Consider the following 24288-nt stretch of genomic DNA (forward strand, 5'->3'; position numbering starts at 1 on the left):
GGGGGTGGATTGGATGAAACCTGAAACGTTGAAGGCAATTTATTTTTCATATTAGTGACTGTAAATATGACAGGGTCACACTTTATGTGGGATGCGCACACACAGCCGGGTGGGCTGCTCGGTGTGTCTCAGTTTCAGACTGGCATTGGCTCCATATGTAACCTGCAAGGCGAGCCTCTCCCTGCACGTGCTTGGGCTCGTGCCTATAATTGGCCATGTTAAAAAGAATGGGGAACACAAATCACAAGGATGCCCCTGGTGGAAAACTGCTGAAATCCTATTTTATTAATTTTCTAAGTACCTTGACACAAATATCAGTATTTCAGTAATATATGGAAACCATCAGATTAAAATAACATCTATTTACAATATTGTAGATTAGCAATAAAGCCATTAAGTTAACTGAATCGATATTGGAGTTTGTGTTTCCGGTTATAAAATTTCAGGCAATAATATTTCTCATAACTGACATTTTACCACATGGGACAAAAAACTTTCTGAAGCAAAGTACATATAAATGTTTCCTAAACTCAATGGTTTTTATTTAAAACATAAAATATAAAGTTGACTGGCTAACAAAGTTCAAATTGTTTGATCAAATATTTTATTCTTGATTCGGTACCACCTTGTATTTTCTACAACCAATTAGAGAAGTTCTAGTAACAACTTCAGCTACTTGCAAGGTATTTTCTCTGCCTATCACATCCTCTTTTCTTCCTTTCACCCTTATTTCTTTCCCTTTTTATGTTCTTCTATGCATTCTGTTGTATCACAATTCCTAAAATTAAAGTTAAATGTTTTTTTTTTGTCATGACTGACGCAAGCAGAAACAGGGATAGCACCCAAATTCAGCCTAATACAGATCAGGGATTTCATTGACAACCCTGGAGCTTACTGGCTCAGAATCTGAAACAAACAACAGGAACAGGGGCCAGAGAAAGGTACAGGCAGACAGGCCTACAGATTATGGTCAGGTTCAGGTACGAACAGCTCAATAGCAAGAAACAAAGCAACTTTAACAATCTGGCAGGGAGCGAGGGGGAAGGGCTGGGTAAATAACGGCAGGCCTGATGAGGAAAGTGGGAACAGGTGATCAGGTGGATGACAGAGTCAGATGACTGGTGCAGAGCTGGTGGACAGGTAGAGATAGGCTACAACATGGTTTGGGACAGTGGGAATGTGGCTTGGGGGAGGGACAGAGAGACACAATAGGATTCTGACAGTGATATAAAACTAAACAACTTTACATTAAGTGCTTTCATTATGGATTCTGGGGGACATTTTGACTAACACTTTAAATCGGATGACACTTACAATACACACTGACAACACCTCCACTTTCAGTCAGATTGGCGCTGGCATTCCAGCTGTCATCTGATTGTCGCCACATCAGATGAGGCCTTCCATGTGGCCTCAGGCTTTCAGCTGCTATTGTCTGTTTGGGTCATCTATTGATCAGCTGGCCTGAATGGCCGCTAGCTGCACGCGCCGTGTAGTTACTCCGTCCGGCTCATTGTGATGGTGAGGACTGATGAAGCAGTGGGACTGTTTTTAGTGAGAAAGTGACACATTATTAGCAGATGGGAATTTAAATGTTTGAGCACTTTTAAGAGTTAAATGGCAGCTATTAATTTGAATCCCCAGTGCATTTCTTTTATTTGTTTAGTGGTGCAGGCCTGTTCTTTGTAGTCTTTTCATATGAACACTAATTGGACTCATATCCAGATGTAATTTGTTGTTGTGCTGTTATGTATATTACTCTTTTTCCTTATGCTAGTTGACTCTGTAGGCCTATATGTTGGCTGGATCTCTCACCGTTGTAGCCTACTTCATATAGGGACTTAGTAGACACCGTAAGGGAGCTGAAGCGGCTAGTTAATCAGTTTCAGCATGTGCAACCGATCCGTTTTTACATCAATGAATCAATCAAGGTTTAAGGTCTTCAAGATAAATCTTTGGCCCTGCAACGAAACCTGTTGGTAATGTGAGAGAGTGTGTGAGCGTTTCCCTGCACTCGCCGGGGGCCGGCCTGGCTGAAGCCCTGACACACCACATTATCATCTCCACAAACCAACATTTAGGCTACCTCCAGAAACAAACTTCAGTTCTGCCCTTTGTGTGTCTGCAGCTGGCGACTCTACATTTGTTTTTGACTGTCCTCTTTACCTTCCTTAACAAAAAGCAAAGTCACGCCTGGTTAATTTTGAAACCGGGTCAAATTTCCTGGGCACAATGACGCAGCCAGGGCCTATTTAAAGATGTACCTCCGCCAGCCCTTATCTGCAGTTGTAAATGGAATGTAATGAAGAGCAAACAGAGGCTTTAGGTTATGTAAAACTGTACAGTCTTTGTTTATCAGCTCAATTAAGATGTCTATATAACTGACCATGTGTCCATTGTTGTATTCTGTCAGTTTAAACCATATTGCAGTATTATGACTCATGAATCTCTGTAAGGCGTTTCATGTCAGTACAACCTCTGACAAACAGTAGCCAAATATTAATGTTGGCTAGTGTGTATTATAACCAAAACTAACAGTTCATAGTATGGTTCCCTTTAAAGATGTAAATATCATTAAAGTTCAACAAAGCTCTTATAAATATGAGAAAACATGATGCATGATAAAATGTTTGTGCTCTTTGAGTTTGATGGTTTTTGGGCAGTTAGTTGTCGCCATCTGGTGGTTGTTTCAGGTAATGCTTACATCAAAAATGTCAAACCTTTAGTCCACCTGTAAAACTACTTCTTCTACTTTTATTACTTCTCCCACTGCTCTCTAAGTTCTACAGCTTTCGTGATTCAAAAATCATATTATAAACAAAAAAACACTTGAACTTTGGTCCTCTAACCATAAACTGATGGGGAAAACAAGGCCATCTTCTCCTTTAGTCTGCCTTGACTTCCCATTGTTTTATTTCAAAATTCTCAATACTGTGTATTATAAATCCTATTCAGATCCGCCTGCTGCCAACAGTACTTTTAATATAATAACATGATTGCACAGTGCAAGAGACTGTTCTCTTCAGACAGTAGCCTAAAGAGAATTTAACCATCATCCACATGGGGATAACATTTCACAGGAATTATACTTGAATGATTTCACATGACACATTGAATGATTGATTGATTGATTGATTGATTGAGTGAAAATGAACTCACTGCAGAAAAATGTATGCCTATAGGAATGCTAGAGCTGAATCTCCAGACCCCCATACAATGAATAGGTTGAAATTATAGAAGGATAAGACAAAAAAAGTCAACTAAAGTGTTACCATAAGATTTGCTAATAAAAGGACCTACTACTGATGTGAGCGAGAAAGTACTTAATGTTTAAATATTTTAATGTATTAAACTATATGGCATATTGTTTTTAAACAGCCTATAATAGTTCAAAATTACTGAATTTAATTGAAATTGAATTGAAATTTAAGATATTTATTACAATTTTTACCATGAACATTACCATTTATGACATCATCAGTAGGCCTACGCGGCTTGAGCAGCGTTTTTGAATTATTTCACCTGGGGACTAGGTTTCAAAAAAGTGCGTTTTCAGGCCGTGGGTTTACAGGATTTGTTTGGACAAACGTTGCAAAACGCGTTTCCGTGGATCAGAATTCTGACTTTAAACTCAGAAGTTATAGTTTTATTTATTTTTATGTGGCCCTTCTGTCTATTGGTAAGGTCCGATGTGTCTCTCTCTGACTGATGGAACAGCTGTGGGCTGTACAGCTGCGCCTCTCTGCGGCCACTCTGTGCTGTTGCGGAGGAGGAGGAGGGGAGGAGGAGGAGGAGGTGGGGAGGGGTGGAGGAGGAGGTGGGGAGGGGTGGAGGGGATGGGAAGGGGAGGAGGTGGTAAAGGACAGACACGACGAGAAACCATCGACTTAAATACGCACACACACACACACGAGAGTAACGCTTTGTTTACCTCCATTCAGATGCCTGCAGAATGATGATGATAGCACGTCCTCTTGCTTCACATATTTAAACCCAGCGTGGGAGGTGGGGGGGTGCAGGATCCTTTTTTTGTGTGTCTTGTCCTGAATGTAAACACAGCCGAGACTCAGTGGTGTCGTGTTTTCTTTAAAAAAAATGACGCTCGGCAGAAATCAGGTCGCTGACATTTGGATTTTACCATGACAGGAACCGGCATGGATCTGCTGTGGAGGATCCTAGCAGCTCTCAGCTTCGACTGCTTTAAAAATTCCTCCTCGTCTAAGTGAGTGGAGACTGTTCAGTCTGTATTTCACCGCATTTCATTTGAAATTGTTTGCGGAATATTCCTGAGTGTGTCTGTGGCCATTTGAAATGAATGTAGGGCAACTTAACCTCCTGTGAATCTACCTCTTCCTTATTCTCTCCTAATTGCTTGTATATTTTAAAAGTGCCCACTCTGGATAATCCTTAATTGTGTAATTCTCACTGCAAACGCCCAACGCTCTGTGACCGGGGCAGATTCCATGTGGGACATGATTAATTAAATGTCAGACCAGGCTGTGACAAATCAGGCAGAAATAGATTTTTAAGGGGAAATATCGTCTTCCACTTCACAGTTGTTATGACAACAGGTTTTCTGAGTAACTGGCTCTCATATGATCCAGCTTTGCCTCACTGAAGGCCGGTCTATGTTACACACTTTACAGTGAATCTAAAATCATATGCAGCCATTTCAAATGGGTCCATGAATGTTAACAGAAGGAGCCTGAGTGCCATTTACTTACATTTTAAGAACATGTCTAATTTGGCTTCAGACAATGATTTTTATTTGCTATAATTATCCACTGCACCTATTAATGAGCTCCAACAGCCAAGTAACAGACTGTAGCTGAGTCCAAGTCTGACACAGTATACAGTCTCAACCTAAAGACAGCAGACACACCTCCACACTTTAAATTATGGAGTATTTACCCAGCTCCACCCTAACTTAGATCACTTTAGGTCTTGTTTTACCAGTTTTTATTCTGTGTAACAAATCTGTACACCAACATTATGTTGGTTTTAATGTGCACTGGAACAACCTGATCCCCAACTGATGCCTTCTGTTTTTAAGGTTTGGTTTAGAGTGCCAGGTGATTGGATCATTTTTTAAAGTCATTTTTTTCCAAACAATGATGTCAAACATTCTCTGCTTGCAGCTTTTCTAACGTGAGGATTTGCTACTTTTCTGTTATATTACTGTAAATTGTACAAGAAGACATCTGAAGAGTCGGCTTGGACTTTAATGGACATTGGTCACTATTTTCTGGCACTTTATAGAAACAATGACTCAATGAATTAAGAATATAACTGGCAGGTTAATCAATATTAAAAACCTCATTAGTTGGAGCCCTAGTTTGGCTTGTGTTCTTTAGATTTCAAGCAAATCTGCTTTTAAAGAAGAGCAACATGGTACTATACTATAAAACAGTGTTATGTTAAATGATTAGTAGATTAATATTGTACATTTTTTATGAGTCCAGTAAAAACGCAATTCTTTGCAGTTATATTTAATTGCAAATTTCTTTTTAGATTTTAATAGGTTGAACAGGGAATCGATAAAGACAAACTATTCATTTTAAAGAATTGTGACCAAGATATGTACTGGAACTAGCAATAATAATTTTAATAATTTAATTAGTAATCAGTTAAATAACCTTGGATTTATCATTTAAAAAGAGCACATTAAAATCTCTCCGGGCCAGTTTTGAGGACTTTAATGTCTTTCATTGTCTGACCAACAGTCCAAAACTCAAAGGTATTCAATATACAATGATTTTAAAAGAGAAAAACAGAAAATGCTCACATCTGAGGAGCTGGAACCAGCCGATATTTGCCTTTTTTGCTTAAGAAATAAAAAAATGTTTCTTAATCATTTAGGCTTTACAGTGTGATTGTGACTCATTTGCTGTTCACACCCTGACTGTCCCTCTCAGGTCTCCCACCAAGCAGAGCTCGAGCCAGGCCGGCAGCCTAGAGAGCAGCTCCCTGACCGACTCTCTGTCACTGGGTCCCGATCTGCCACACTGTCAGTGCTGCATCTCCTACGAGGCCCGCCTGAAGCGCCTCTCCTGCGGACACCTCTACTGCGACCCCTGCTGCGACCAGATCGTCAACCTGGCCTTCGAAGATATCGAGGGCCTGTCCGACTACCCCTGCCCCATGTGTAAGTCCATCCGGCAGTTGGGTGGCCTCGGCCCATCCACCTCCGGCTACTTCTACGGGCCTGATGGGATCCTGCAGCAGGAGCAGTGTCCAGGGAAGGAGCATGGCAATCGGTGGGGGTAAAGTTGAAGCACAGGATGAATGTAGTCTCTTCTGATGTTGGACTTGGATCTTTTGCTTTCTTCAACTATGAGATGGTTGGTTTTAACAGCACTGCCACTTCCATTAAAGCTATGTGGTGACATGGACTTCACCTAATGTCTGTCCTATGTTATTTTGTCGTCTGCGGTCATCGGGTGAAACGTGAGAATGCATGAGATAAACATCCATTGGTTCAAAGTGCCAAAATGAATCTCATACATGGTGGAAAACCTGCATGGAATCATAACAATTGTGGAAGAGAGGTCTCTTACATTTCGGTGTATGTGGTGAAACAACACAATGAACCATATTTTTTAAAAGCCTGCAGGTTTTCGGCCTACTTCTGTATTAAAGACACTGATTTTCATTCCGTGCAGTAGATATTTGGTTTTCAACATTTCCAGGCGAGTTTTTACTTTGTACATTACCTGAGTATTGAGCATTTTGCACATGACGCTAAAAATGTTTGTCTAACTATTCATATCATGCCAAGCGGTTGGATTTTAAATTACATGTACAGTGCCATACTACTTTTTAAGTGTTCCAGATCATATGTAAATATTTATTTTGTTAAAAAATTAAAGTTTGTGAGCTGTGTATGAGAATTGACTTATTTTTTAGGCACAGATAATGAACACAGTTAAGTTTATGAACTGATAACACTTTATTTATCAGGATCCAGACATGCGGTTACAAAAAATATGTACATCTGGCAAATTTAAGTGATGTCCGTACCAAAAACATTAAATTATACAACGATACAGACAAACAGCTGCAGCAATAGATCAAATTGGATTTTCCATGTGACAGGACAAAGATGACCTTTTGTTTTTTTCCATGGAAGGCAAGCGAAATGCATTCGCATCACACCTGGAAAGCTCTGAAATTGTAGCTCTTGGTAGTGTATTTCTATTGATTGAATATTTACAACAATTTCATAATTCATAGTGCCATCATATGAGGTACCTTTTGCCATGAGGGAAGGTCGGCATCGGTCATACATCTAACTGTTCTCCTGCCTAAAATGAAATTTAGAAAAACATACATTTACAAATACGTAACAATTTTATCCGTCAGTGGCAGTGACGCCAATGCATCTACTTGACATCCACATCATGCGAACAACAACCTGTTTGGATTTAAAGGCGCAGGACCAGATACTTTCCTCTCTGGTTTAAATACAGTCAGACACTTCCAAGTCCTTGATGCTGGCTGCATATTAATACACCTCCAAGCAGGGAAAAAAAGAAGTAAAAAGCTCCAACACTGGTACCTTTTATTAAAAAAAAAAAAAGGTACCAGCTTTTTTCTTCCAGTACTAGGCAGAATAATTTGTTTTTGAATCACCCCACAAAATGAGAGAGAAATTATCTAAATAATACTAACTTTGGTCAGAAACAATTAATAAATTACACTTATCTGCATGTATGACATCCAAAAAATGACTGATAATATTCAAAAATATTTGAAAATAAAGATAAAAGTTTAGGTAATATTTTATAACTAAAGCCCTGAAATCATGCAGGAGCTGAATTTTACTGCAATAATATGCAGTGACTTAAGCCACATAACACTCTGAATATAGGCCTCTCCCGAGCATGCATGCAAGTGGAGAGATATGATTAGAGCAGTACCAAAATAGCTTCATGCCCTAAATTCCGTATTAGTCACAGCGCCTGCAAAAAGTATGGTTTAAAAAAAAATTGTTCTAAATTCTATTTTAAGCTGCGATACAAAAACTAAGAAATTAATGTGTCGTTTTGCACATTAGCATGTAATATTAAAGTAAAAGTAAAATAGCTAATTGTTAAAAAAAAAACATCTTCTGGAGACGTAGTCAGACAAGTGAGATCCAATGAAAACCAAATGTGTCCATTCACTGCGATGTGTCAAAGGGCCCTTAAGAACCGCCTTGTCACCCTATTATCTAGACCCATTTTGGATAAGAAGCTAAAAATGGAAACAACAAGGTTTCTGTCTTTCTTGAAGGGTGACATACCGTGACAGTTTCTACTGCATTTTGGGATACTGCAAAATACAATATAAGATACTATTGTTATACATCGTTAAGCATCTTCTTCACCTTGTCCTTGTCTTAGATATATTTCATTGGTGAAATATTGAATACTTTTTGTTTAGTTTTTTACAATAAACAGAACAGTTGTCACATTTTCCAATACAGTACAGACGATAAGTAGCAGAGTCAAGAGCTCTTGCCCTGATTATTTCATACTGTTGCCATTTACTGTGTTCCACCAAAATGTTTTTCTTTTTCTTTTTTTTGTTAACACCTGTCAAAAAAGGTTTTTCTATCAAACGCGGTTTGACATGAAACATGTGTCTTGGTCTCCCTTTGTACATGATACCAGTGAGGAAGACATCAGTTTCATATTGTGCTGACAAATGATGTGGTTATAGTACCCGGTCGTAGATCATATATGAGAAGAGTAAAGACAAGGACCAGACCTCAGGAAGATATCGAGGACCCGTTGCTCTTCGGCAGCTTGGCGTTATTAGGTGCTGGGTAACAGCGCTGGTCGGGGCGGGCCTCTGCTACTGAAGAGTGGCCAAACAGGAAGGTGTGTTTGTTGCTGTCTTTGTGGCTGGGCCTGGATGGTGGAGCAGAGGTAGCGCCCTTGGAGGTCTGGTGGTTGGTGGAGGTAGGAGGGGGCGCTGCTCTGGACATCGCAACACTCTGAGGCCTTGACGCTGGGAAGAGGAAGGTGCCATTGTTGGTGTTCTGGTTCAGGTTGGTGTCGGTCCGCCGGGGCTCGGCCATCATGCTGGGTGGCTTTAGACCCGGGCTGGTGGACACTTGCGCTAGCTTGTCTTTGAGCTGCTGCACCTCCCGAGCCAGCCGCTCCACCGGGTGGGGGTGGTTTGCGGAGATCGGGTGGGAGAACGCCTGAAGATGGAAGGCAACATGGTTCAGGTTTCTTAGTCACTAACTTTTTAACTTTTCTTCCTTAGTGTTGACAAATCCCATGAAAAAAAATGCACCATTTGCTGTTGTTTGAGTAACATTTGTCAAACACTACAGTGCTCAGTTATTTTAGGAAACATTTTGTATTTTTAATACAAAAAATTAGACCGTATACATTGACCAGATTTGAAAGATTAACGCCTTCAGTAGGGACAAATAGCCTTCGGGCTGAAAGCCACAAACAGGGTAGGGAAGTCGTGAAGTATTGTGAGATGGACCATCCAGTTGATGAACAAAAAAATACATTCAAACAATCTTCTATCAACACTACAAGGTACAAGTTTATTAGGTACACCTGTACAATCCGGGATGGAAGAAAAAGGTGCTCTGGTTTATTGGCATTTCTATATACTACACTACACATACTACACATACTTTATACTACACAACATATTCTTTATACTAGACTACTATATTGACTATTCCTAATATCACCATGGGGACAAAACAAAGCAAGGTCTATTTGCGGCCCCTAATCACAGATAACGGCCTAAGTGTGGAAACCTAAACTAAGGGGTGTATTTTCCATATCAGGACTTAAGAGGTGGGAAGAAATAGAGAGAAAAAATATATATATATTGCGTAACAGCAAAACAGGATATAATATAGACCACTAAAAAACATTTGGTCTTCAAGATTTAGTTGAGGATTTAGAGACATACATGAAGTTATGATGAATGTTTCTGATTCAATATAATTCTTATTTAAGTATTCCAAACTAAAGTACCTATAAAACACTTCCATCATACCTGTGCATGGAGCGCCCCCCGTAGGTAGCACTCCCTCCATAGGCCCATACAGGGCCCCACGAGGAGAGGGAGTAAGGGCTCAAAGGGGTCAAGAGGTCCTTGAGGTCCGGAGATGGAAGTGAGGCCTTGGGGAAACTCAGCCAGGGCCCACGCTTTCAGCAGCCTCTCCAGGCCAGGCACGTTCTCTGAGGATGGAGCTCTTCGATGGCTCTTCTTGTAAACGCCTGAACTACCGCTGCGCCAGGGAAGCAGGTTGGCAGGACAGGAAAAGGTGCCTCGAGACAGGAGGAAGACTGAGCCTGGGATGGTGTCAGTCAGCTGCTGGGCAGGAAAAGATTCTGTCAGTCAACGTTTCAAGTTGCAGACACCTGCAAAAGTAACCTAACAATTGAATTTCATGAATGTCATTCACAGTAGTTGTATGCTGTGGGTCTCAACCATTTGACATGAAGTTTAAAGAGTATGTACTGTAGGTACCTATTTTAAAATAATTACTGAACTTTCGTATTTCCCTGATCCGCCCTTCTCTAACCAGAAAAGGGCAAGAAATCAGTGATGGTCACTGGGAACAGCATTATGTTCAGCCCTGTTCCCAAGGAGTTGATTTGATTTGGATGCTTGTTTAATGGCTGCCACAAGAGGATGCAGTGGCCTGTTCCAAATACTATGTCAGCCCATTACAATGTACTGACTGAAGTTTCTACCTTTATTTATCAGTGAAGATTGTCTGTTGAATACAATGGGTTACTTTCTAGCAATATCATAGTAAGCATCCAAACTGACATCTGTACATGCACACAACTGATAAGATCTGTAACTACCGAAATTATCCATTTTGAGTCAAAAGCTACAAAATAACTTACATCTCAACATGTTAGTCACCGTTAAACCCAGAGGTCCCACCATGGCCACTAGAGGGTGGGTTGTATCATGAAAGAGTTGGCAGCCCTACCCTGTGTGTGTCTGGGTTGGTGTTGAGGTTTCCATTGAGCAGCGGTTGGAGAGGATGGGTTGGGGGGACGGGTTGGGTGAAGCGGTCTCGTCTATGCTTGCTGTACTGCAGCGACCAGTCCCACACCGAGGGTAGAGGAGGGTCAGAGAGATCTGATGAAGAATCCGGATGAAGCACGTCTCTCCAGCCATTGACTGGTGTGTAGGACTGCCCGATGTTCTAGGTAGAGTAGGATGTACATTTCATAGGTCTATGTTAATGCCAACCTTCTATGCACCTTTGTGCACCACTGTTCTAATTTATTATATAGGTTACCCAGTGTAATTATTTAAAATGTTATAACATGTTGCTGTCCAAGGCTCTATTATAAAGATGGCAGAAATAGAGTTGCCAAAATACTAAAGCCCCTCTCAAGTGTCCAGTACCTGGGAGCGTTTGCATCTCTCTCGCTGGCAGTTGGCCAAGAAGCTGGAGAAGAGTGGCAGGTGGATGCTGTCATGCAAGGCCAACAGGAAGTCATCTGTCAGCTGGAAGCGAGAGGGATACTGGGACAAGAGCTGCCAAACACAGTCCAGAAAGAGCAGGAAGACTGGAGCCTGCAGGGACATAGGGAGGGAAAGTTAGTTACTACGTGAGTAAGTGAACTTTATTTCTTTATCTTTAGCGTCTTTCAAATATCAGAGTTACAAGATGCTTCACAGGTTTACATACAAATGTAATACCATAAAATACAACAATAATTTCAAGTCAAACTTACTGGGGAAATAACAAAATAAATAAGATAACAAATAAAACCATGTATAATTCTATAGTTGCTTAGTTTAACTTGCGATTGTCACTGGCAATCCAGTGCAAGCTCTCACCTCCTCCTTGTCGTTGTCGCGGTGGTAGTTCATGCGGCTGTAGAAGCGGTGGCCGGCGATCACCCACTCCTTCTGCACCAGGCTCTGGAAACCTTGCTGGGTGCGGCAGTGGGGGTCACACATCACCTGCACCAGGCTGGACACCACACAGGCCATATCCCGGTCATCCGCCTCTGTGTCAAAACAGGGGGAAACACATGGTGAAAGGTCCTCAAACTTCAATGCTTTTACCTGACAGTTATTTTTACATCAACCTGCTGGAGATGTGGCAATGTCATCCGTCAGTGTCTGGTTGTTGGGCTTGACTATAGAACAATTGACAGCGCTACAGTTTTCAATTTTAGAGCACCAATAGGGACACATAATCCTTTAATTTACAACCACCATTTAATTCTGCTCTTATTCTTTTTTTTAACTTTATTAATCCCGTAATGGGAAATTACAATGTTTTCACTCTGTTGTTATTACACACAGTCCTGAATTACACACACATATACTAAATGGAGAGATGTCAGAGTGAGGGGAACTGGCACCTCTCCAGCTACCAGTCCACCACCATACTTTGGTCTATATGGGGACTTGAACCAGTCACCCTCCGGTTCCCAACCCAACTGTTTCAAGTCCCCATACTATTCCTCTTAAGGCTTGTGCCGTTTAACAATAGAGAGAGAGGGAGAGAGTAATAGACGAAGAAAACATTGATAAGATAGACCTGCAGATAAAAATGATGATGAATACAAAGACCTACAGTCAGATCCAACAAGAGAAAAAGGGAGAGGCACTCAGACACAAAGATGTTCTGCAGACACATATCTGCTGCATCAGGGAGACTTAGAGCACGACTGATGTATGAACTTCTCAACTAAACAATAGGGGTTGGAATCTCTGGTCACTTCACGATTCAATTCCCATTCAGAGGCCAACGATTCGATTCTAAACCGATAATCGATCAATTTATTAATGTACATTTTAATGCGTGATTTAAAGAAAATATACATATAAATCTGAGTTTGTTAGATATTGGCATGTGCAGTATTTGTCACGCAAAAGTTTTTATAAAGTTTTATTTATAATCGATTATTAACTTATCAGAATCAAGTACTGAATGGCTCTAGAGAGAATCTTGATGCATCTAAGAATCTTTTTTCCCACCCACCCCTACTAAACTGGCTTGGTAAAAGCCAGCCTGATGTTAAGTCACTTGCAGCTGCAGAGTGGCTGAGAAAGTCAAACACCAGTAGCAAGTTGTAAACATCCTTAGCTGAAAACGGCCATTGTTTGAGTAAGCAGTGTTGGGTCTGTGTCTCTGGGTGTTTATGAATGCACCACAAGCAGCCAGACCAGATGATTAGAAATCAACAACAGCATACTGTCTGCAAAATGAGTCATACAATGGAATTTAAGGAGTTCTACAAAATATTATTTATTAAAATAACCATTGTTTTGCCCCTATTCCTTCACAGTCCCACCTCTCTATAAGTGCTCATTGTTACTGTTCCTTGGTAGCCTCAGCAATTACAATGTCAGGAGCCAGAACAGGAATAACACAACAAATCGGTTGGCAATAACTTGAGGAGGTGAAAGCTGACAGGAACCCCAGCAGGACACTCTGGGGTCACCCTAACTGCATGTTTGGGTCTACCTGGAGTGTCCAATAGTGTTCCCCGTCACCTGATCCAACTCACTGCCAGGTGGTGAAAGGTTGACACCTCTACTCCACAACAAACAACAGTCAGCATGTTCCTTTTCCCAACACACAGTCCTATAGCGGTGACCCTCTTGATCGACGGGGTACACTCCCACACAGCAACATTCAGACGGGGGCTTGGGAGTATACCCACACCTGCTTGGTGCCTCCAAGGCAAAACCATAAAAGAAATCCAGCCCCCAGAAATTTGATGCATGAGCCAGTGCTGTGTGAAAAAATAAGCCAAGCTCTACAGTTGGTGGCACTGCTACCTTCCACAGTTAGCCATGTCTCCATCCCCACCAAAGAGGTAGCCCTTTTACGTCCAAGAGACAGTTTTTGTAGCCAGGGGGCAGTCAATTAAGGCCCCTGTCATCAAAAGTATACATTTTACATTTACATTATGTACAAAGGGTCTTAAGATAAACTTATGTCTTCAATAATTTGTTTTTGTTTCATGTCATCAATTATTTCAATGAGGTAGATGTCATATTTCGTGTATGGAGTCTATAATGCCTTTCAGAAGCAAACCAGGTGCAGCCAGGTGTTCCCGTGTCTTTAGAAGCCTGTTGTTTGGAGACCCATTGACAGTGTGCATGTAGGCTCAGTGGAGTGTGCTTGTCTGGTATATAGCTACTTCAGGGCAAGCCCTAATATGGGATTAATGGTAGGGAGGCACCATGAATAATGAATGGATTGACTAATATGAGCCGGTGTGCTGGTCACGTGACTCACCTTGCAGTGCTACAGTCAGGTGACCGCCGCGAAGCAGGCAGGCTACCTCTGAAGCTTTCCTCAGACAGGACCTGGAGACAGAGAGGCAGGTGGATGATATCAATCCAGATTCATCTCATTACAGTTACAAACACAGTAATCACATCACAAACATGTCTAAAAAAACTACATGGAAATAGGATAAACTTTTTTTCATACTACTAATGTTATAATTTTGCTTGCATGTTTCCTTGAATTTTTTTTGAAGTTATACAAATGCATTTATACATGACTTTATTGATTACCATTGAGTAAAGATGATTACAATTATTATTTGTTGACTTACAAATCAGTAAATATATCCACTGAACCTGTCTCAGTAAATGTAAATTAATACACATTGGAGCAACTTGTCGGAGTTTCCCCCTTTAAGAATGATGCATTCACAAACATACAGTAAATTGAACACATGTGGACAGCAAGCTGAAAGCGTTGCTGTATTTTAATTTAAACATGATACTTTAATTAGCATCATTTTACTTTTACAAGCATACAAAGTCCTAAGTTCAAGGATTTGAAATGCCCTTGATCACAATTCCAGACATTCCTCAGCCAGTTATCAGTCAGTCAGCACAAGTTTAACAATTGAAAGCCATGGGTAGGAAGATAATTTTTTATTATGGATGTCAAGACTTGCCAGACAGGCCAATCAGAGCTGTTACCTGATGTAATCTAGCCAGTGGGTGCTTTCCAGGGTAGATAACCATTTGTCATCAGGCACAGACACTGATGTGGAGAGATCTAGAAGCCAAAACAGTTAAAAGACAAATCATTCTCAGACATTACAAAAGGTTTCAGAACGGCAGATCTCTACATTTGACAAAGAAGTTGAATTGAATGTCTTAATTCCTTTTTTCTTGTTTATCAGGGTTTTACCCAGTAATTAATATTGAAAACGTAATATTGCAGTCTAGTTGTTACCAAAAAGCTGAAAAACAGAAAAGCTACCTTCTCAAAATAAATCATCCACATCTTAAATGGGACACTAAAATGTTAAAGTAGCCTTTAATACAATCACTAAAATCCATTTTCATTTTCTGTCTAGTTGTTGTGAAGAGTCAAAGCCCACTGCTAGTAAGCCAACCAAATACATTGGAGTGGCTTTTTTTACAGGACAATCCTCTCAGCTGTGAAGCACCCACCCACAAAAGACAAAACACTAAGCTGACAAATGTGTGAACCGTGATAATCAGTAACCTTTACACGTTGTATGTGTGTAAACAAGTGGGAGTGTGTAAAGTTAAAGATGGGTCAGCATTTCAGTTCCAGGGCCAGTAGTTGTAGACAACCATGAGTTTTCTCTGTTCACTAAACCATGGAATGTGCTGTGTGTGCCTACTTTACAAAAAACTAAAATAAAGACCATCCTGCTAAGCCTATAGAGAGCTGCCACTGTATGAGTTTCAGACCCAAACAGTGATGTAATTAAACAGTTTGAAGTGTACAACAAAATAAAGAACATAGAATTCTGTTCTGTAGGAATTCAAAGAGCGTGGTTTGGATGACAAATTCTCTCCAAATAAATAAGTGACTTAAGCAGGGATGCACTGAATCCAGGATTCATCTTCAGATTCAGACGAATATTGGGCTTTTTGACGGGGTTTGGGTTTTGCTAAAGCTTAGAATTGTTTTCCACCTAACCCTAAGCTTGCACTAGGCGTGCTACACTGGTTTACGTAACGACCCCACCGTTGATTACTGGAAGGTGTTTACGTACTGTAGGTGGACCATTCAATGCAATAGGCTGTGAGAAGTGAAAATGGAACTTGTGAGTAGAAAAAGAACGTGTGTTAACCAAACTTTTAACTTTATGGACTAAGGATGGGAGTAGGATTTGGTTTTCGGTGTCGGATTTGGTATTCGGCCAAACCCCAAAAATCTGGATTCGGTGCATCTCTAGACTTAAGTGAATGGGTCTGTGAAGTGTGTCAAGGACCCCTTAGACCACATCCCTGACATGATAGAGGTGTTTTAGGGACTAGTGGAAGCTTAGCTTGTCACATTTCTATATTTGCTTTAGTTTTTTTGGTGCTGTGTGTGAACACATATTTGCTCAGGGGTTGTGTGTATTAATTTCTTATCCCCACCTCCCAGACAGAGGGCGCGCAGGCGGCTGTGTGCCAGCTGGATATCTGCAGGTGAGGGAAGCTCCTCGCCCAGCTCCACCACCACACACAGAGAGGACTGGCAACCAAACAGGATCATCTCCAGGTTTCTATAGAACAGCACATCCTGTTGTTAACATACTGCCACACCTGCAACAAGCTACTTTGTAACTAAGTGGACTTTCAGTGGCGTTTTACTCATAGCGCCAACAACAGTGGATTTAATTTCCAAAGACTTGACAGCTTAAAGTCAATTGCCTATAAAAATCTATAAGTATACATCATATTTCCTCCAGTAATGTTCTTTCAATTGTAAAAACTTGAATGCAAGTTGAGTCTGCTATCCGGATTTCACGCTGTATTGTGTTGCTTTTAAACTGCAGTCTCAAGCTTCTTTAACAGCTTGCAGAATTTAGATTGTGACCAGCTGCTTTTTAAGTGAAGACTATTTTAAGAGTTTTGTTTCCTTTGTTCAGATAACCATCAATAACTACACTGCATGTTCTCCACAGGACGACTTAAATAAACATCCCCCGTTTTTAGTTCACTATAACACAAGCTTTATTTTGTGACAGTTACACACTGAAGTTGAGACTACAGCTAAATCATCTTAAACCACATTCAAATGTTGATGCTTACATTGACAGATACACAAGCTAAAATCCATTTGGAAAACATCACACACACACACACACACACACACACACACACACACACACACACACACACACACACACACACACACACACACACACACACACACACCTGATGTCGTCTTTCTCGTGGTAGATGTTGTTCTGGAAGCTGGACATTCGCATTAGATCACTGCCTCGAGGGTGTCGCCAACACCAGCGCTGCAACACAAAACACAATTTCTCCCTTTCAACGATACGTTCTACATTGGAAAAAATCCTTAAAGGCACTTACTGCATCTGAGTTCATTTTTTAATTTGTCTCAAAGTAATGTTACACAGCTCTGACAGACCATTCCCCAATACATGAAATACCAATGTTTTTTCACTGCCACATGCACACGCTGCCTGACCGGCTATCAAAACAAAGAACAGGGTTGTAACTGGCACACTTTTCCCCCATTATTCACCCGTACAGCACTCCTGATTGGTGAGAAGCCGATAACAGCCCCACAGTGGGAACATTGTCTAACAGAGATTTTTTGGGGAGGTTGGCTTGTTACCATTCTCTGACTTACAAAACTTATTCAGTCAACCACGTTCTTCTTTTTTCTTTTACCTTCAGTTAAGGTTGGCACTCAAGGCATACTGTCATACCTGCAGAGGCCTTTGCTTATCCATCCTATTCGGAAGCTGTGCAGCCTAAAAACTGTGGTATGGTATCCAGGCTTTATCAGTTCTTAGTGACTTCTGGCTGCTCTGCCCTTCCTATTGAGAGGATATGGGCACGCGATTGCCCAGGCCTGAGTGTTGATCTTGACTGGCATGATGTGTATGGTCTAACATTCCAGACCATCTATAATTTCATTCATAGGACATGTCTTATCCCCGGGAAAATGCACTTCCTGAAAATAATTAACAGCCCTTTATGCACTTTCTGCCCAATTAAAGCTCAAGGTACATATCTTCACATGTTTTGGGAGTGCTCTCCTGTTGGTCAGTTCTGGAAAAATATTGCATCCAAAATTTCCACCTTGATTAATGTTACTGTACCCATTACTGTAAATGTTTTGATTATGAATGACCTTCCAGCTCTCTAAAGCTCTCTAAATCTCAAAACTGTGCTTTGTTTGGTGGACTTGCAGCTGCTAAGAGAATGATTAAACCCATTGGAAGCCATGGCGTGCATCCATGGAGCGCCAGAAAAGACCCTGAACACTTGGCGCAACATTGCTGACTCTTTGAGGTCGGGGCTGTAGCCTTGTGCTACAGCCTTTAACCTGCACATGTGATTGGTCCCTTGTCCTGTGTTTGTGTCTGTTTATGTATGTGTGTTTCTGTTACTGCATATCTGTATGTGTTGTTTTGTTTTCTTCCCTATCAGCTTTCCTCTGTTTTTTTGACCCTGGGATGGGTTCCATGTCTCAGTGTATTGTTTGTATCTGTTAATTTCTGAATATAAAAAAATATATATTTTTTTCTTTACAAATACAAATGATTCAGCAGAGGCAGGGATTTATAGACCAAAATGGGGGAAATCCTTTGCATCCCGCACCCCCGGCCAATTGCACCCTGATTAAAATAATATAACAAATCTGTAGAAAGTGTATACAGATAAAAAATGTATTTTTTTATGAATAAAAATGCTTTGAAAATAATATTTCCTAGGACTGAGGCTGCTAACATGAATTATGAAACCACTCTTAAATGAGTGGTTTTAGGTAGTGATGAAGGTGAAGGTTAAATCAAAATGTTTCTCAATACTAAGTGCACTTACTGGGATGCGTCCCTCATTGAAGTGGGCAAAGCTTTTCTTCAGCTCAGTGTCTAAAACCTTCTGTGGAACCACGATGGACCTCGGCAGGCTGACAGAAAACATAGAATACACAGTTTTATTGACAGAATATAAATGGTAGAGTGATGGCATTTTTATGTTCTCAAAGCACCATCAACTTTGGCCTTTTTAAAACACATCAATTCAGCAAACTGAGTGGTCTACTTTGTGTCTTTTATAGGAGTTTTGCCTTGGCTTTGCCTGACATTCTCAATTTCCTTCAACAGCGCTTCTCAAACATTCTCTTGTAAAGGACTTGCAAGCAGATGTATTCACACATTCCAAAGAAGAGTGTTGCTGGTACAGTAGATATAATTTTGTTAATTTGGTTAATACTATTTTTTTAGTAGATAACACCGAGGAGAGGATATATGGAAAAATTGATATAGCATACCATACCACATTTAAACAAAGACGTGTTTGTTACTATACACCTAGGGTGTGATTTTACCTGGTAGACATCTCAAAGCGATCGTTGACCAAGCTGACTCTCCAGCCAGTGGCCCCGCATCTTTCAAGCTCCTGCTCCCAGTCTGAGGCAGACTCAAACCAGTTCATGTCGGTGTTTCGGCGACGGTTGCTTAGAAACTGTTTCATTTCTGGAGGGAGAAAGTGATTTTAAAGATCTTAATAATACTTAATAACATCTTGGCTATCAGAATGTTAACATGGTTTTGGTGTTGACATTTTTTGGGTTAGACGACCAGGTAGAGTATTGTAGTGAACTACAACAGTGACACCAGTTGTGGAATAAAGCTACTGCAGAGGACTGATTAGTAACTAATAGGGTAGTAGTCTTGTGTATCATGAGTAGAGCGGATTAATTGTTGAGGTCATTTTTTTAAATATTTCTGTTTCCAGGTGCGTGGAAAGTGATGTTGTTAACACACTGACCACACCAGACACACTTGACCCCTGCAGCAGAGTTGAACTGTGGGTCATCTAGTGACTTGTTTCAGAGTGAGAGTTTGCATTATTTATCCAACAGCTGACTGTCACCCACAGCCGGGTAAGCCTGGCGTAGCTTTAGCATAGCGATGTAATGTACAGACAGGCTCGTATTACTCTATATGCTTGAGGTGAACAGCCAGCGGCTTGATTACAAGTGGGCATAATGGTTAAGAGTTTTTGTTTTGTTGGTGAGATGTTAAGTGTGTCCTACTGAGTTGGACTACTCCTTCTCTCCGATTAATTAAAGCTTTCCCAAATTGAGGCTTTCAATCACTGTCAAAAGGCCATGGCATTTTTAATGAGCCTTGCCTTCAAACCACTCAGAGGTTTCTCCACAAATGGCCATGTTTTGGAAGACAGCATTTTCATTGCGTCATATTTTAAGTAGAACGTTTCTAATTTTGCCAGCCAGTTAGGTTGTGACGTTTATTTTTTTCATTCTGGTCTTCACAGTAACCATTATGTTTCCTGTTCAATATTCTTCCCATTCTTAAGAGGTGTGACATGTTCTGATGGTATGCCAAAAAGTAAAAATAGGATCAACAAACAACAACAAAAATAGATGAAACAGAGTTGAAGTGGTGTATAAATGACAAACAGTGGTTTGGGGTACATTCTGTCCCTGGAGTTAGAATGGGTGAATAATTAAGGCCAAACAGACGATGAAGGCACACCAAGAGAAAACATGCAAGGCTTTGGAAAGGAACTACAGCAACTAACACATTCATGTTGCGCTTCTGATTTATGCAGTCATTTGCTTCTCACTCTGAGCTGGTATTTCTATGAATATTCATCATAATTAAATATGCACAAAGAAATTAATAATAGAATAATTTACTGATAAACACTTTAAAACGTTGAAGCTCTTTCATTTCATGTCAACAACATCCAAACAGACACATGCATAACTAAGGCTAGAGTGCCTGAAACATGCATTAGTTTTCCACTTATCTCTGCTATTGACCAACATCATTAGATCTAGGTCTGACAAATATAACTGTCTACAATTTACAGGCCATCTGTCGGTATGTTAAGGTTGGTTTGAATGAGTTCAAACATACAGTAAACACCCTTTGGACTGAAGAGCATAACATTATTATCACGAGTCTCATACATACTAAAGCAAAATCATGAATCATTGAGTGAGCTATAGTGAAGCATCCCTCTGTGTTCTTGGGGAATCAAGACAGCAGTAGGATGATAGACAGACCTATGAGGTATTGTCCCAGTGCCAGGGAGGGACTGAATGGTTGTACAGTATACATGAGGGTGCATGCATTAATCTACTCACCTACACTCCCAAGGGCAGCGTTCTGGAAAGATAAAACTGACCCGGGTTTAGGAGGCTGATAGGTCTTGGCGATGGTGTAGGTTATCTGAGGAGGTGAAAACCAAAATGAGCTTATCAACATGACAAAGGTCATCAGCTTTCAACATCATTGCCCTGCAGAGTCAGATCATTGTTGTATGGTACAGATCAACAGAAGTGCTCTGAAATGACTAGCAAATACACACACACACGCACATGCACCCAAAAATGCAGCCAAACTGCACAAATATGTAGGAGAGAAATTCCTTACAAGAAGGCATAAAACAGTACAATTTACTTATTTGAAAGAGCAAAAAAAGAAGACTACATAAAAAACAAATCTGTAAATAGTGTTTTTAAAGGCTGAAAAGGCACGTGGTGTGCCAATTCCTATTTTTAGGCTGTGCATACACACGTTCAGAGTTTAAGCCAGTATTAGTCATGGGCATGCTTAAAGTAATGGTTTGGAGTAATTTCACCCTAGGGTCCTTTGCACCACAACCTCGAGCCAAACAACCCCCCAGAAGCTTTTTTCACCTGAGGTGAAAATCGGAGAGTTAGCGTTATCAGCTGAGTGACTTAGTGCAGGCCCTAATGGAACCAACTGTGTATCTCGTAAATCACCCCACTAATAATGCCCAAAATTATTCCAAACTTCTACAGTAGTACAAATATGTTATGTACGATGGATTGGGAAGATTGTAAGTACACCAGGAGTTTATTTAAATAACACTTGCCTGTTGGCTTCTGCTCTCTACTGCTAGCACTACCGGCAGTAAGATGAGTGCTTAGGGATGTCTAAAAATTACAACACCGTAAGAGATACAACAAACATGTGTAATAATTGAATGACTAAATAAGGTATTGTCTCCAAACCTATCTCAATTTTAACTTGTCTCCTGCTAGTTGTACTACAGCACTTTCTTTTCATGTTATCTCTTTTTGTTGTTGTATTTTGTAGACGTCCTAAGCAGTAGCAGCAGAGAGCAGAAGCCAGCAGGAAAGTGTTATTTAAATAAACTTCTGGTGTACTTACAACTTTCCAATCCATTGTTTTATGACTATATAACATATCTGTACTGATGTAGAAGTTTGGTATTATTTTGGGCATTATTAGTGGGGTAATTTACGAGATACACAGTTGGTTCTATTAGCGCCTGCACTAAGCTAATAACGCTAACTCGCCCATTCTTCAACCCAGTGAATACAAGCTTCTGGGGACTTGAGATCGTGGTGCAAAGGACCCTAGGGTGAAATTACTCCAAACCATCACTTTAAAATGAGATCACTAAGTTCCTAAAATCAGGATATGAATGCACACCTCTATGACTTGTGCGTCAGGAGTGAGTCGGTCAAACAGGAAGCAGACGACTCGCAGATCCCTACAATAAAGCACCAGCTCCTCTGGTGTGAACTTCAGCGAGGAGTTCGGGGTCACCAGCTTGGTCCTGTTTGGGCCAACTGCAACACAGGAGGGGAAAAGGGGACTGTTTAGATATTAAATGGACAAATAGGTCAAGTGCCAAAGAACCCGGTAGTACAGGTTACGTATACTGCCAGTATGTAGCTTAGATGTAATAGTGCTCCACTGAAATTTACTTTACAAGGGAGCCAATAACCTGCACATTCTAAAATATAGTTTCTGATATTTAAACTTTAGAATCCTTTAGATCTTAATGCTAAACCCTTTTAAGATCCAAAACAATGTAGTGATAATATAAGCAGTCAGAAGTTATACAAACGCTGTTTTAACAAACTATTCAACATGTCAGATTCCTAGTCTCTTTGTTATAAGTACCATAATGGTGATAGAGCGGTGCAACGGTTGTTGCTTTAGCATCAACCATGGCACAGCAAAAAGCATGATATACTGTAAGTAATGTATACCAGTCTGTGATTGGTCACAAACAGCCAGTGTCATGTTAAAGTAATATTTGTCAATAAATCTCCAGTCATTGCATTAACAATTTTGTGAGTAAAAATTGGGAATAAGGTTGTACTTACCAACCACAACCTTCTCTATGGACGCCAAAGCCACATCATGATCTCCCAAAAGCACTGGGTCTGCATTGTCCTGCATCATGGATGTTATTTAAAGAAAATTTATACATACTGTACCCCAAAAAAACATTTTTGCTTCCATCATGTACTTTGCAATGCCATCCTATAAAACATCCATAAACAGCCAATAACAACACATTATTAAGTATTTTAATCATTACAGCTGTTAAGAGAGACTCACGTCAGCTTTGGGACTGTCCTGCGGAACAAAGGCCACTCTGAAGTGGGTACAGAAAAGGGTCCCAGACACCCAACCTCTTCCTTCCCTGGCAGTCAACTTCTTCCTCACCATAACGGCTCGCTGAAGTACACACTCGCCTAGTGGGGACAAAGGGGAGATGTAGTGCAGAGTTTACAGGATGGAATTTCTGTGTCATGCAGCTTTGTACGTGCCCAATAAAACTGCATAACTAAGTGTTGTATGGGGGGGGCTTCTTGGGGCTTCTAGTGAAAATAAATAACAGGAAGTGTAGAGACAGAGAAACTGCAGCATGGAAGTTCACTGAGTAAGCTACCGGGAGTGGGTGTAACAAACACCTTTAAACAAAAAGGTCAAGTTGTGGCTTATTGTTGCAAGTTCTCAGGCCACAGAGGATCGGCAGGGAGGAGCAGGAAGAACAACAAAAACGGCATCTTATAGATGACAGTAACTCTGTTCTGAATAACATAAAAACTAAACTTGTAAAAACTTGTAATTTACATATGAGTGAAGTATCAAACATTCACACTGTAGTCGTTTGTCTAAAGAACAGCTGGATATCGAATTTTGAATAAAATTCAGTAGATCATTTATGAGAAATGTAATAATGTTCAATGGCCACTAATGATAACTAAAGTAAAGAAAGAGCAATGAAAGCACAGAAATGTATTTATTTTCCCTTCAGTTTTATTAATATTATTAAAATGTAAAATATGTACATCTTGTGTGCAGGACTTTATTCATAATCTGCTGATCCTGTTGAGAATGTATGATGAAGTATCTGAAATTCCAGGACAAAGCTTCCTAAAATAAACCTTCCACTCAGAACATTTTTAAACACAAAGATGTGCATAAATACACTTAAAGGAAAACACACACACACACACACACACACACACACACA

General features: G+C 40.4%; 1 protein-coding gene across 1 annotated transcript in view; it reads right to left on the reverse strand.

Moving 5' to 3' along the window:
* Nucleotides 1–6882: 6882 nt before the first annotated feature.
* The window catches only part of mtmr11 (myotubularin related protein 11), a 31608-nt gene continuing 14202 nt past the window's right edge, over nucleotides 6883–24288 (reverse strand). The window contains exons 3-17 of the mRNA XM_034873293.1: nucleotides 23367–23503; nucleotides 23129–23198; nucleotides 22446–22585; nucleotides 21107–21191; nucleotides 19316–19463; nucleotides 18808–18895; nucleotides 17164–17252; nucleotides 16381–16508; nucleotides 14956–15034; nucleotides 14255–14325; nucleotides 11833–12005; nucleotides 11395–11565; nucleotides 10970–11188; nucleotides 10018–10335; nucleotides 6883–9190 (exon numbers count right to left, since the gene is read on the reverse strand). Of these exons, the coding sequence (XP_034729184.1) occupies nucleotides 8753–9190; nucleotides 10018–10335; nucleotides 10970–11188; nucleotides 11395–11565; nucleotides 11833–12005; nucleotides 14255–14325; nucleotides 14956–15034; nucleotides 16381–16508; nucleotides 17164–17252; nucleotides 18808–18895; nucleotides 19316–19463; nucleotides 21107–21191; nucleotides 22446–22585; nucleotides 23129–23198; nucleotides 23367–23503 (2354 nt within the window). The 3' untranslated portion in view covers nucleotides 6883–8752. The remainder of the gene's footprint in view (nucleotides 9191–10017; nucleotides 10336–10969; nucleotides 11189–11394; nucleotides 11566–11832; nucleotides 12006–14254; nucleotides 14326–14955; nucleotides 15035–16380; nucleotides 16509–17163; nucleotides 17253–18807; nucleotides 18896–19315; nucleotides 19464–21106; nucleotides 21192–22445; nucleotides 22586–23128; nucleotides 23199–23366; nucleotides 23504–24288) is intronic.

Source organism: Etheostoma cragini, chromosome 6, assembly GCF_013103735.1.
Source record: "Etheostoma cragini isolate CJK2018 chromosome 6, CSU_Ecrag_1.0, whole genome shotgun sequence".
NCBI lineage: Eukaryota > Metazoa > Chordata > Actinopteri > Perciformes > Percidae > Etheostoma > Etheostoma cragini.